We start from the raw sequence: 14,183 nt of genomic DNA, 5'->3' as shown, positions 1-14,183 counted from the left end.
CCCTTACTTGGTTTTACTGACACAAAAGACCAGTTATATTTGTCAGAGGACCCTATTTTTCCTCCATGCCTTAGTGGTTTTAGTTTTCAATAAAGGTTATCAAATTTTTCCAGAGCTGTTCATTGGTGGAAAATGGAAAAGGACAGGTAGATGGCAGACTCAAAAAGGGAACGAAGAAAGTTACGGTTAAGTGATAATTACTACGCTCAAATTCTGTATCTCCAAGTCCTAGATATTCTCTTTACTGTATTCTATTATTTGTGCTAATTTATCCCCATGTACTCTTTAGTTAGAGCAGCTGGGAGCTTATCTTTAAAAACACAAGAATAAGGAACACAACAGGAATACTTGATTTCTGGGACTAAAACATTAATAAGTATTGTAACAAATATTAATAAATTTATAAAAATGGTAAAGGTCAAAAAGTACATTAAAACCAAAATTTCACAAAGAATAAAATTCAGTAGAAATGACTGTTTAAACCTTGGCCTGCTAAAAAAAAAAAAAAAAAAAATCTATCTGTAGTATCTTATCCCTATTTTAAAATATCCCTATTTTAAAGTGAGAGAGGCAAGTGATACACACCTAACTCTGATGTAAAAGTATGAAACTTGGTGTGTTCAAAGTGAAGATTACATAACATATGGAAAATTCTATGTAAAATTGTAAAGAACAACAACAGATTGTTTTTGCCAAAGATCAAATCTGAAGCAGGCCTTTCCAAAAAGGGCCTTACTTTCTGGAAGTCCTACCATTACTTACTCTGGGCTCTGCTGCCCTTCTTTCAGCTCGTCTGACACGCCTGTCTGTCTCCTGAGGGCCATCACAGCTCTCCTCCCTCAATCAGGAGTCCTCACCCCGCACCATGACCCCTCCTCGCCACCCCCTCCACCCTGTGCAGAGTTTGCACCACCTCATCCTTTGGAGCTCAGGGCTCCGTATCAGCTCCTCAGACAGGCACTGGTTAACCAGCTAATTTAAAAACAGGTTCTCCCTGTTCGCTTCCCTTTTACCATCTCACACCTTTTCCATCATAAAATGCACCACAATTTGTAATTACATTATTGATTTTTGGCTCAGCCTTGTATACCTGAGCAGTCACACATAGTGACAGGCACTTCTAGGCACTCGATCAGTATGTGCTGAATACATTTAAAGAAAAAGAAGAAGGGAAAAAGAAATAGCTAGATACATTTAAGCATAATTTTAAAGCCACCATTTATAAATAAATATATTTACATCTACACTGCCAAATTTCTTTAAAAATTTTATTCCATGATTATGAAAAGTAATTTATGACCAAAACAATATGTTAATAGTTATAATATTCCCCCCAGCACCCTGCTCATGACAATGATTTTAGCATCTAAAATGCACAAGATCAATGGGGCATCTGACTGACTTGGTCGATGCAGCATGGGACTCTTGATCTTGAGGTTATGAGTTCGAGCTCCACATTGGGTATGGACTTTGCTGAAAAGTAAAATCTTAAAAAAATAAAAAAATAAAATTAAAATGCACAAGATCAGGACTATCATTTAAAGTATTTTTTGTATAAGACTGGTGAACAGAAGCTGAATGGCAGAGAACAGACGAACACAAAATTTTGGATGTAATTCTAAACTTTGCAGTTAGTACCTGTAGTATCTTGCTTGGTCATAAAGGATTCTACACCGGTAATAGCTGGAGGCCGAGGTAATCGCCGTGCAATACAAATCAAACATGACTGGAAATCTGCCCAAAACAAGAAGGGGAAGTTGAAGAAAGGAGGGCAGAAAACAGTTCACACCTATCATTTGCCACTAATGGTTTTTATAAAAACAACATGTTACAGGATCTGACACAATATCGGAGCCGCTCTGATCTAGTAATATAGTATTAGTGATAAAATTGCTGGTAACCAAAAGCTGGCAGCTCCAGGTAGAGATCCAGTTAGCATACATTATCCCTTCCCATTGAATGTTCTGACAAAAACCAGAGGAGACAGATGCCTCTCATGTACTTGCATGATAACAACATGAAGAAGTAGTTTTCACTAGATTTAAGCAACACAGTGATTTTTTAAAAAATAGAGTCCTTAGTCAATTTCCTATACTTATCAGTACTTAATGGCCACAGAAATTATTCTTATAACCACTGTGCAGATAAAAATTACCATATGACAAAAACATTTAACTCTTTCTGAAGAAACATTATTTTGCCCCTGATAAAGGACTTTATGTTGTTGGGACCCATAACTTTTTCGAAGTTCCATTTCCAATTTTCTTGAGTGTTACACACAACACCGCATAGCTAAACATGAACTTCAGTCATACAAGACAGGCTGGCACTGGCATGTGTATTTTACAAAAAGTCCTCAGTTGACTGTGGCACCCATTCACGGGTGAAGCCTGCTACATGCGTGGCCCTTTTTTTGCATCTGATTAAGTCCTCATCTACTACCTTCCCTAGTCCTTACTCCAGTTTCCAATTTGTGGTGTTCTTAACTCAGCCTAGTTCACATGGAAAATTCATCCACTGTCACAGATTTTAATCAATGCCATGTTGATACCATGTTCATATTAGAGCTTCAGCTGTGTTTTCATCTGTTCATAAGGAGAGCCTTGTATAAGGAAACAAACATACAATTACCTTGTATGGCCTCAAAAATGCTAACTCTATTCTCCAATGTTCCCCACACTCTAAACTTGAAACTTTCTAAAAATCAGAGCTGTTCAACAGCCTGCTATATCTGGTACATTTCCAACTGGCAGCAGTTAGCTGCGTCTCTTATTTCTAGGCAGCAAGTTGGTTTGAATTTGACATTTTAGTGGGAATGCCAGCTTAAAACTGAGAGTTTGGGGGCTTTTTAAAGGGGTGAGTCTACATGTTGGCAGTTCTTTTCTTAAGTATTAAGAAATACGTAGTGAACTGAATAGCCACTATGATGCATAATACAGTGACCAATACTATCTGAAAAAGGCTACTTATAATCAATTACCTCCTTGGTCTTTAAAGTCATGGAAAAAGTGATCAAACACCTTAAAATCACCCTTTGTTTTACCTTCTCCATCCTCTTGAATTGATTTTGGCTGTGACACAGTAAAACACTGCATTACTTCATACCGCTGGCAAGCTTCTTGGTTCTCGGTGCCTGGCTCATCTGGAGGGTGAATTAGCATCCTGCAGTTAAAGGTATGGCTATTTCGTCGTGTTGCCTCTTGAGGCCAAGGAACTCCATTTACTACGGAAGAAAAATTGATTATATGTCTGTGAATAAGGTGAAAAACTCGGAGGATACAAAAGACATACCTATAGCCATCTGCTTCGTCAGATACTCAGATTAAAAGACAGATCTCTTCAGGTCTCACATTATCCTGAGGCAATAGGATACTTATCTTTCTTAGCAAATCTAAATGTCTACCAATCAGAAAACTGTAAAATATTCTAACAGATTGTATAGGACATCCCCCCTCAAAAATAAGGCCTTACAAATTCTTAATTCATTAACAGTCTGTATAAACAGTTAAAGACAAAATTAAAAATTAATAACTTCCTAGCTCTTTTGCTCAGATTTTTACAAGCAGTTAATTAATGCACTTTTCTATTTGTTTCCAGTTGCATCCTAGAAATGAAAACCTGATTGGAAACCACAGATCCATTGTTAAGCAGGAGTTTTAACCTGGCAGGTGTGTATTCTTAAGGATGGGCTTGTGTACATGTGCACCTTTTTTGGGGACAGGATTCAGTTTCTCAAAGGAGACTGTGACTCAAAAAAATATTTAGAATAGACAGAGACCAACCTTGGGTTCTTATAACCATTCTTATACCTTATTTTATTTGCACAGTTTATATACAACAATGCCTCAAATATAGTGGGTAATCAATAAGTTATAACATAAAAATGATTGTTAAACATAAATGTTACCTGACTCGGTATAAAAAACCGAATTCAGTTATAGAAAATAGGTCTATACATTTCAAATGATAATCACTGTGTGATGGGGCACCATTTCCCAGTTACAATGTTCTATTCAAACCATGGTGGCAGCTGGAAGGTTTTTAAGGCTCTTCTCTCACCATTCCCAACAGTTTTTTGTTTTTCTTTTAACTTTATTCTCTTCACTGACCCTTCCTCCTTTTTACGATCTCATCACCGTGTAACTGTTAGAGTGTTAGAGGAAATCACGGAAACAAACCTGTACTGGAAGAAGGAGTCTTGGTTCTGCTATGAGCTAGCTGTGAGGTTGAGGTTAATTACTTTATCTCTGCACCATCTTTATCATTAATTATTTATTTATTTTGAGAGAGAGAGAGCACGCACGTGTGCGCACATGCAAGCACATGGAGAAGGGGCAGAGAAACAGGGAAAGAGAGAATCTCAAGCAGGTTCCACATTATCAGTGCAGAGCCCAACACAGGGCTTGAACCTACAAACTGTGAGAGCATGACCTGAGCCCAAACCAGGAGTCAGACGCTTAACTGACTGAGCCACCCAGGTGCCCCTGCACCATCTTTAAAATAAAGGAATCCACTGTATCATCTCTAAAATCATTTACACTGTAAAATGCTATACCAAAGCACATAAGACCCTTTGATAATTCAAATATCTAACTAGTGATTTTAATAGAAATAATCATTTCAGGCCCCCAGGTACATACTATAAACATGTACTAACTACTCTTTTCAAAGAATGAGGCTTCCTTTCCATTGAGCGAACAATGTCGAAAATAAAGAGCTACAGATAACATTCAATTTGCATGTGTGTATTAGTTACACAGAATTTCTAGCCGAGGCCTCCCTTACTTTGGGAGTACATACAGGCTACGGAATAGGCACACAGTGTAGCAAATGGAACAGAGGCTAGAAATCAGACCCCATCCGTCCTCTCAGCTAGGCTCCTTTGTCAGCAAACAACCTGTGCACCCATACTTAGAACATCTGAGTTTGAAACCACTTACATCCAAAAATATTCATTTTAATATACACATAATATGACAGTATATTTCTCCCTCCCTTCCTACTTTTTCTTCTTTTTGAGCAAGGTGGTGGGAAGGATATACATGTGTCTCTTTCTTGGACATAATCGAAGCCGAAAACAAAGGCAGTTTCGAGCAGAAGCTTCTAGTGGCAAGGCAGTGACTACTCTGCTTCTCACCACTGTCACATGGCTAGGTCATAAGCTGGAGGAATAGGATAAAAGGAATGCTCTCTACCAGCTATTTGATGATACTCCCTCTTCGTATGTACACATCAGGCTGAAATTAAACTGAAAAATATTTTTAATGTGTTAGAACTTATTTCAAAATGATACTATGTAATATAAACACAACAATTATATAATGTAAGAAACAGCTAGAGAGAGTTCATATTCTTTTGAAAAACACATTGCTTTGTACCTAGTGATTTTGGTAGCAGATTCTTCACAAATTCTGCATGATCCCCTACATGCAGTATGCTGTAGACACTGGTATTCATTAATTCCTCCTGATTGTAACCCAAGTAGCTGGTCACATTCTCCGACACAAATACAATTCTCCCTTCACAGTTCACAACAAAGAAAAATCCATCCAAAGCCTGCAAAGCCAAAAAAGAAAAAAAAAAAAAAAAAAGGATTAAGAGGGTGGGAGGTTAAAAAATGAAAGAAAAATAAACATACACATCTCTCTACTGAAAAAGAGATCAGAAATATATGTCAAGTTAAAAAAAGGGGGAGACTGAACAGAAGGTTTAACACTGTATGTTCTCTGTGGAAGGGACAGAATTTTGAAACAGACTGTAAAGGAATGTACAGCAGGGATGAATGAATGTATCAACCCTCTTTCTGCGAGAGAAACTTCAAAGTAGCAGATGTGAAGGAAGTAACCGATATTCACTCAGTCATAAACATCTCTAAACCACAAGTTAAGTACGACAGGTCTCTACCCCCAAGGAACTTGCGGGACAGTGGTAGAGAGAGACACAAACATAATAAAATACCAGTGATGCAGTGTCAGAGACACACCGAGTGTTCTGTGAGCACAAGGAAAAATACCTAATTTGGGGTTGGGGTGGGGTGGGAGGAGGCCTTTCTGTGCTCTTTCTAAATAGAAAGGCTATTTAGACGCCCCTAGCTGAGTTTCATAGGGCATAGTGGAGGAGAGGAAGAGGAATGTGGGAAGAACATTCTAGGCAGAGGGGACAGTGTGGTACATTAAGGAACAAAAAAGCAGTTTGGAGTTGTTGGGAGTACATGGTACAAGACCGGCTCATGGCAGGAAATAAGTCTGGAGAGGTAGACGGGAGCCAAATCACAGAGGGCTTCCCATGCTCTGAGATAGAGCTAGGGGTCTTCAAAAGGGGATATATATATGTGTGTGTATATATATATGCATGCCCTAAGGGGAGCATCACATCCACAGAGGTGCAGGAAAAAAGTTAGAACCTCTATTTCTAGTGCAATCTAAGATATAAAGAAGAAATTCAGCTTAATAAACACTGAAAACCCTGATACCTCAACTCAGTCTAGACAGTCACATATCACAAACCATGGAAGCCTGAGAGAAGATCCAGAATGAAGAGACTGAGCAGGGTGGCACCTTACTTATTTATAATCTTTCCATTTATTGTAATATATTGCAGTTTACTTGCTATAGGATATATACAAGCAGTCAAAACAAGACCTTTAAAAAGGAGAACATTTATAGGATGTTGTAACAAGATGTAAAATGACAATGAAAATCTGTTTTATATCCAGAAGTGTCTAGTTTTCCGTGGCAAAATTCTGAAAAGAGCTAACAATGTTATGGGCTATTCATTTTTCTTTTTTAAAAAGGCAAGTGTCCCAAATTTGCTGACCTTTTCTAGGATGACAAGTGGTAATGATAATATGTTACCTAGCAGATGTTTTCCAAATAATAAACACACTTAATTTTGTCCCTCCAGGGTAAAGATGATATTTAAACAATGAATAAGTAAACTGCCTTTCAAAAAGACACCTATGCTATAGAGCCAGCATATGAAAATGCTTTGAAATGTTTTGAAATGTACCATAGTTGTGACTTTGTTGTCAAAATGACCCCGGTTCCATACTTGTAAAACTTCTCTTCTCAGTTTAAACATTTACAAACTTTTTACCTGCTCAAACATCTTCCAGTTTCAGTGTGCTTTAAACTCATTTTTTTTTTAATGTGATAATGCAATATCCTTTGATTACTTTGGAAGGATCACTGTTTGAGGTCAAGGAAGATAGAATGTCAATAAAAACCTTGGGATGTGATTAATGATCTAAACACCTCAACACCAGATAAACCCTTTGCTAAACTATTTTCTGTTTACAAGAGCACAGGAAAGCACTGTCATTTCTAACCTTTTTTGACATTAGCTATGAATTTCATAGCAGGTGATATGACGATAGGAACAACAGAAATACAGATACATCATTTTTTTAAAAAGTAGATGTAAAAATTACTTAAAATGTTCTTAGCTATTAATTGATTCAGTGTAAATACAATTTCACTTCATTTATCTTATTTTTGATCTGTCAAAAGAGTTTAATCAAGAACAGTTTGGGTATAACTAAGTGTCATAATTTAGAGCAAGAAAAAGACAGGCAAGTAAAATCTGGTCGTTCCATGGCGATTCCAAGGGCCATAGTACCCTGCTTCGTCAGCACGACCTTCTCCTTTTTGCACCTAGTTTTCAGGGCATCCTTCACGGCTCCTCCCTCTCTGCCTCCTTGACAACGCTGTCTATCTTCTCTATCTTCAAAGCCACAGCTACTCTCTCCCTTGCTTTCTTACTCTCCATGTCTGTCTCTGGATATCTCTGGACGTCGCCTGTTACCTGCAGAGGGAATGGGAGAGACCAAGACCCACTCCCAGGATCACCTCTGTCCAGTGTGAACACTGGCCAATGATGGGCACAGCATCCAGCACCAGTAAGGCTTAGGGGTTCACCTGGACTATCTGGTGCAATTATTTTTAAAGTATTTGCAAAATCCAAAGGACTTAAAAGTTCTCCTTCATTGTAGCAGGCCTGGAGTCCCTGCGGTATCCTTTTCCACAGACCTACTGGGGCTTCTCCAAGTTCTCCTCCCACTGACTGTACCTGACTTCACTGCCAGGCTGGGAAGTTATTCTAGTAACTGGCCTCTGGAATATGCAGCTGATCAGCCTTTGGGGAGTGTAGAACTTTCACCAGGTCCCTGCTTGGCCTCAGTTACATGGACTCGTCATTTCCTCTGTGAAGTCTGGGGCATCGTATTTCTTTTGAGCTTCCCCAGAAAAGACTGGCTTGGAAAACAGGTCTACAAAGGCTCCCTCGTGCTTACAGAATCGTCCTGCTGACCCTACTCCTGAGGTACAGATAGCCTGTCTCTTGTTGGAAATGCCTATTATTTTTTTTTTAATTACGATATATATACTTATAAAAATTGTTTAAGTATGAAAATGAAACAGTAGAAGATCTGCCAAAATCTCACCCCCAGGAGACTGGTAATGTTTCAGGGAATATTCTCTGAGACTATTCCTATGAATACACAAACATCTCTATTTTCTTCAAGTCTGTCACACTAATATAATCTGCTAATAGTTATTCTACAAGTTTTTCTCGTATGTTGTGCATATAATTAACTTCCAAGTGTCCTTCTGGAAAGGAACCTTCCTGCTTTTCCAAGTCCTGACAGCTGGTCTTCCACTGAGCAGCACACAGGAGATAAGAAGTGCCTGTCCATTCAGTACAACATCATCAATCTGAGGATTTTTTCTCTTGGCCACCTTGTGTCTCATGGCAGGGTCCACAGTGGCCAAGGCTTCTCACAGGGCCTTGGCTTTAAATGACTCCACAAGCTTCACTGACTATCACCTAAGTGCCAGTTAATTGACAAAATTCTGGAAATAAAACACACAACTCTCAACAATTATACAGTCTCTGAAGGAAAAAGACAAGTACGCATAGTTATGAATAGCGCAGTAGAGGAATTCATAAAGGTTAAGCATAGACTGAAGCACCCAAAATGGGCAAAGGGACGACTGTCACTGGTAAAGTTTCCAGGGAGAAGGCCACACTTACACCTGAGCGAAGTCTTGAAAGACACACAGTAGTAACTCAGGTGGAAAGGACATTCAAACACAGGAACCGGCTTAGAGGTTAAAAACAAAAAAAAATCACCCTGTATGCACTTGTTATCTTTGTGTTATGTACAACAGCAAAACTTTTTTTTTTTAATCTTCAAGGAAAGCAAAAAAAAAAGGAATTTATTCTAAAGGCAATGGGCATTTTCTTGAAGGCAATGTTTTAAGCATGCGAGTGATGTGGTCTGCTTTTACAAAGATCTTTCTGGAAGTGGGTGTGGCATGCAGATTGGAAGCCAGAACAGTTGCAATGCTCTTGTGATACTTCAGTTCAAACCCGAGCCTGGATTAAGGCAATGGCAGTGGAAGTGAAGGAAGAGAATTTGACACAGGCAAAACAAACAGCATTTGGAGACCTCTAACAGCTGTGGGAATGAGTATTTTGGGCGATTCTCCATTAATGATGTAATAAGGGTTCTGGTAGATAGGTGCCTTTCCCTGAGGAAGTGGACTCAAGGAGTAAAGAAATCTAGTCTTTATTACTGACTTTTCCCCCCCTTATTTTTAGGCAGAAGATAAAGGGACAAGTCATAAATTTAGTTTTAGAAATATTATATTTGTTTCTTTAAAAAAATATTTTCCTTTTTTTTTAAGTTTATTTATTTTGAGAGAGAGAATGCACACAAGTTGGGGAGGGGTGGAGAGAGGGAGAGAGAGAGAATCCCAAGCAGGTTCCATGCTGTCAGCACAGAGCCTGACACAGGGCTCGATCCAACAAACCGTGAGATCGTGATCTGAGCTGAAATCAAGAGTCAGACGCTTAACTGACTGAGCCAGCCCCAGAAATGTTATATTTGGAATGACTAAGGAACATTCAGATGGAGATGTTCAAAAGGCAGCAAGATAGAATGTAAGAGAAACTGAAGAGAGATCTGAGCTTAAGGCAGACATTAGCAATTTACAGGTACATACAGTATCATCTGGCTTTTTGTTTATTTTGTCTTAACTATAATCATCTCTTCCCCTTCCACAGAATATCTGATTTCCTTTGGGGAGTTACTTCTTCCCAATTAAACAAAGTCTTGTGAGATTCTTAATCAGACCACTGGGAGACTTCCAACCTAAATGGGAATCTCCAGGAGAATTACAGAAAGATTGAATATAGCTGGAATGCATTCACTTGTACCAGCAAGGTACTGCCCAGATGGGTCTTTCTAAGAGACCATTCGTACAGTATCTGATTTTTAGCCTCCTTAAGATGATTTGGTTTCATCTCACTGCCAAGCATCGTTCTGGGATACCCAAATAGCACTCTGATAAATTCACATTTGCTTGATTTGGGCAGAATTGGGGTCTATTGCTTGAAATCAGAGAATCCTAATTGATAATTTATACATACTTACATGTATGCACACATACATGAATACATCACATGGACATAGGCATAGATGAAACTGCTTGGAAATGTGCACAGAATTAAAAAAAAAAAAAAAAAGGGAAAAGAGCCAAGGCCAGAACGCTGAAGGATGCTAGCATTTAAGAGTCAGGCTACGAAAGAGAAATCTGAGGAAGAGGCTGAGGAGTAGCCAGAGAAGAACAGAGATAGTTCTGGCAAAGAGGCAACAGGAAGAGTTTTAAGAAAACGGCACTGGGTGGTGAACGGTGTCAGGAGGCACACAGCAATGGAGGGAATGGCACAAAGTGAGGAAAGGAGGCCTGAGTGTGTGGGTAAGGTATAGGGAGACCTCCATGAAAAACTGAATTTTTCTTGGGAAGCAGCTGGAGATAAGAAGCTACGGTCAGATAATGCAGAGCTGTGAACAGGAGGCAGAGGAACTTAGATAGCAAAGGGCAATGGACAATGAGGACAGTAAAAAATGGAGGAGTACTTACTGTGTGGCAAACAATAAATATCTGTTGAATAAATAAAGGCTAATACCACTATCCCTTTAAATGTGAAGAAATTACCTCCAGTATCTTCATTCTTAACTCATGCTCCTTTATGTTTGAAAGGGGGAGGGGAGGGAATAACAGTATGGTGAGAGTTCCTAACAGAATTGTAGATATTTGGTTACTTTTTAGATCTGCACACCTTCCTCTAAGCAAGTCCCTCCAGACCAATGTTGCCAAAGAGAACTTTCTGTAATGACAGGTAAGTTCTATATCTGTGTGTCCAATACAATTGTCACTGACGACATATGGGCACTGAGCACTTTAAATGTGGCTGGTGACGGGGCACCTGGGTGGGAGAACTGGTTAAGTGTCTGACTTGGGCTCAGGTCATAATCTTGCAGTTCTTGAGTTTGAGCCCCACGTCGGGCTCTGTGCTGACAGCTCAGAGCCTGGAGCCTGCTTTGGATTCTGTGTCTCCCTCTCTCTCTGCCCCTCCCCCGCTTGCACTCTGTGTTTTTCTCAAAAATAAATAAACATAAAAAAAAATAAATGTGGCTGGTGAGATTGAAGCATTGGGGAAAAAATACATATATACATGCATATATACATATATATATATATTTATTTTTTTAGAGACAGAGAGAATAGGTAAGCAGGCGAGCAGGAAAGAGGGGCAAAGGGAGGGAGAGAGAGAGGGGGGAGGGCAGGAGAAAGAGGAAGAGAGAGAGAAAGAGAATGAGAAAGAGAACGAGGAAGAGAGAGAGAATCTTAAGCAGGCTCCATGCTCAACGTGGAGCCCAAAAGAAGGCTCAATCCCATGACCCTGAGATCATGAGTTGACCGAAAATCAAGAGTTGGACGCTCAACAGACTGAGGCACCCACGTGCTCCTGAAGCACTGAATTTTTAATTTTATTTAGCTTTGAACAGCCATGTCTGACTAACAGCTATCTTACTGAATAGTGCAGCTCCAGACTCAGCCTGAATGAATCAATGGACAGTCTCATGGTGACTTTTCACCACTTCTTTTAGCTGCCCTGGATTAGACTCTATAAAGTTTGAGATGATGAGGCTGGGGTCAGAGGATACAAAAGAAGGTCCAGAAAAGATTGTCAACAAAGGTGACCCTGAAGTCTGTGAAAGTCAGCAATTCTATTTTGCAGTCTGTTTCATGTTATCTATAGCCCATAAATAAAAATATTATTAGCTCCTTGAAGTCAAAACCTAAATACATTTCTATTCTGAGGTTTTAGAATTTCTAACTTGATGCGCTTTTTCATATTTGAAAATGTTTGCCTAATGACATCTAATTCATGTGATGCTATGGTACGGTTTTCCTTTGATTCATAGTGATTTTCAGGGTAATAATTTCATCAGCTAAAAGAAATATTCCTACTTTGTTTTCTTTTTATACTAGCTTCGAATGGATGTTTTCCTGTCATTTTCTCTTCATGTTAAAGCATCGTGGACTTTTCTCACACGGCAATGGTGAGTGTTTATCTAAATTAAAGTAGCAGTAGTAATATTCTCTGTCTCCAGCTGTGCTATGTTCAGTTTGTTAACAATCCACTTGTTCTCCTTGTTGATCTCTGAGGTTTCTGAAGAACGTGAGGTGAAGCTAGGATTTCAATGATCACCATTTTCCTACAGGAACCCCAGGAATCTCAAGAATCTGTATATCTTGTACTTACCAGTATCTCAGAAGACATTATATGCAGAAAATAAATTTAATAAAATATTTAATGAATTGAAGGGAGTCCTGAGGCTAGGGCACTAAGAAGGCAGACAGAACCCACACACAGAAGCTACAAGTTATGAAAAGACCAACCCCCTGCAGGGTGGAGAAGAGGAGCAGTAAATGCTAAGACAGGTCAGGGCTCCAGGAAGGGCCCAAGTGTACCAAGTGGTGTGAAAGGTGCCAAGCAGGGGGAAGAGACGGGGCGGAAGCTGGAAATGAGCTGAAAGTGCTCTTCTTTCTTTAATGTCTTTTCCTCTAATAGCTTATATTTTAAAATTTCAAACTATAGCAAAGTTGAAAGAATTCTGTAGCTAACATCTGTACGTTCGCCACCAGATTCCACCATCACATTTTCACTATACTTGTTACAGTACCGTTTCCAAAACATGGTCATGTGTCATGCAGTCAATGTAACAGGATGTGAAGAGGGGACAAAGAAAACATCAGACTCTACCACATGTGATTACCCTCCCCTCTCCCAGTTATACGTGTATGCACACGCTCAGATGGTAGCTGTTTCTACCCAGTTTCTATTTACTCTGTGGGGAATGAGTGTGTCTGCACATGTGTTCTTAAACATTCATGTGTGAGAGGGATCACTGAAGGTGATGGGCCTGCTTGGAAACAAGACGCTGAAGACAAAGGGAGTGAAGGTTAGATAGGAAAAGCTGAGGTGAAAATTACACAGTAATTACAAAACAATTCAAGTTTAAAAGTTCTTCAAAAAGTTCGGTAGAGGGTCATTAAAATAGTAAGTTCTCATACAGTGTTTACGTAAACATTTGAAAATTTTAGTCAGGAAACTTTTCAGGAAAACACCTACTGCAATAAAGTGACGCATCCCCTCACTCAAAAGTGAAATTCTATAGACATATAGATAGCACTAGTGAGCTAAATAATTCTAATGTTTTATACTCCCGACTAGTCCAAACCACCCCAGAAATGAGTGGCAAAGCCATACGGTAGGCTTCGGTTTTCCATCTGACTATATAGAATGCCTTTATGAAAATTTCTCATATTCATTATTCACATTTCATTCTGAAACAGCAACAACTGTCAAAATAGGTTACAAAATAATTATTAAAGGTTCTTTAAAACTTACTTTGTTTTATAATTTATTAATCTGACGTAAGGTATAAAAGAGAAAAAACCAAATTATCTTGGAACAAATATTTTGATCCCTTTCTAAATCAATGAGAACAGCTACCTCCAACAGAAGAGGTCCCAAGGATTCCTTTTCTATCACTCCTTGACTGCTCGATGAGATGTCTGATTTCTGCACTTCATCATCAGTTGTTGATTTCTCTATAATAAAGAAACAAAAAGTCATGCATCCAAAAGGGCTCATTTCCATATTGGCAAGTTACAAAGACACAGATTCACCTAATTTAAGATTCAAATAACATTTACTTATTATCTAGGCGATATTTATTGACAACGTTATTTAATCTTAATGATATTCACTTTATATGTATATTCAATTGACAAAATTGAGGTTCACAAAGGTTAAGTAATGTGTCA

General features: G+C 38.9%; 1 protein-coding gene across 7 annotated transcripts in view; it reads right to left on the bottom strand.

Moving 5' to 3' along the window:
- NCOA1 (nuclear receptor coactivator 1) overlaps positions 1 to 14,183 on the bottom strand; it is a 241,529-nt gene that overhangs the window by 62,634 nt on the left and 164,712 nt on the right. For all 7 annotated transcript variants that reach the window (XM_040496199.1, XM_040496198.1, XM_040496201.1 and 4 more), the window contains 4 exons: positions 13,870 to 13,967; positions 5,379 to 5,556; positions 3,044 to 3,223; positions 1,639 to 1,734 (listed from right to left, as the gene is read on the bottom strand). In XM_040496199.1, the coding sequence (XP_040352133.1) occupies positions 1,639 to 1,734; positions 3,044 to 3,223; positions 5,379 to 5,556; positions 13,870 to 13,967 (552 nt within the window). The remainder of the gene's footprint in view (positions 1 to 1,638; positions 1,735 to 3,043; positions 3,224 to 5,378; positions 5,557 to 13,869; positions 13,968 to 14,183) is intronic.

This window comes from Herpailurus yagouaroundi, unplaced genomic scaffold, assembly GCF_014898765.1.
Source record: "Herpailurus yagouaroundi ecotype Mexico unplaced genomic scaffold, PumYag 188, whole genome shotgun sequence".
Taxonomy (NCBI): Eukaryota; Metazoa; Chordata; class Mammalia; order Carnivora; family Felidae; genus Herpailurus; species Herpailurus yagouaroundi.
The sequence above is the reverse complement of the archived record's forward strand: the minus strand, read 5'-3'. Positions and strand labels throughout refer to the sequence as shown.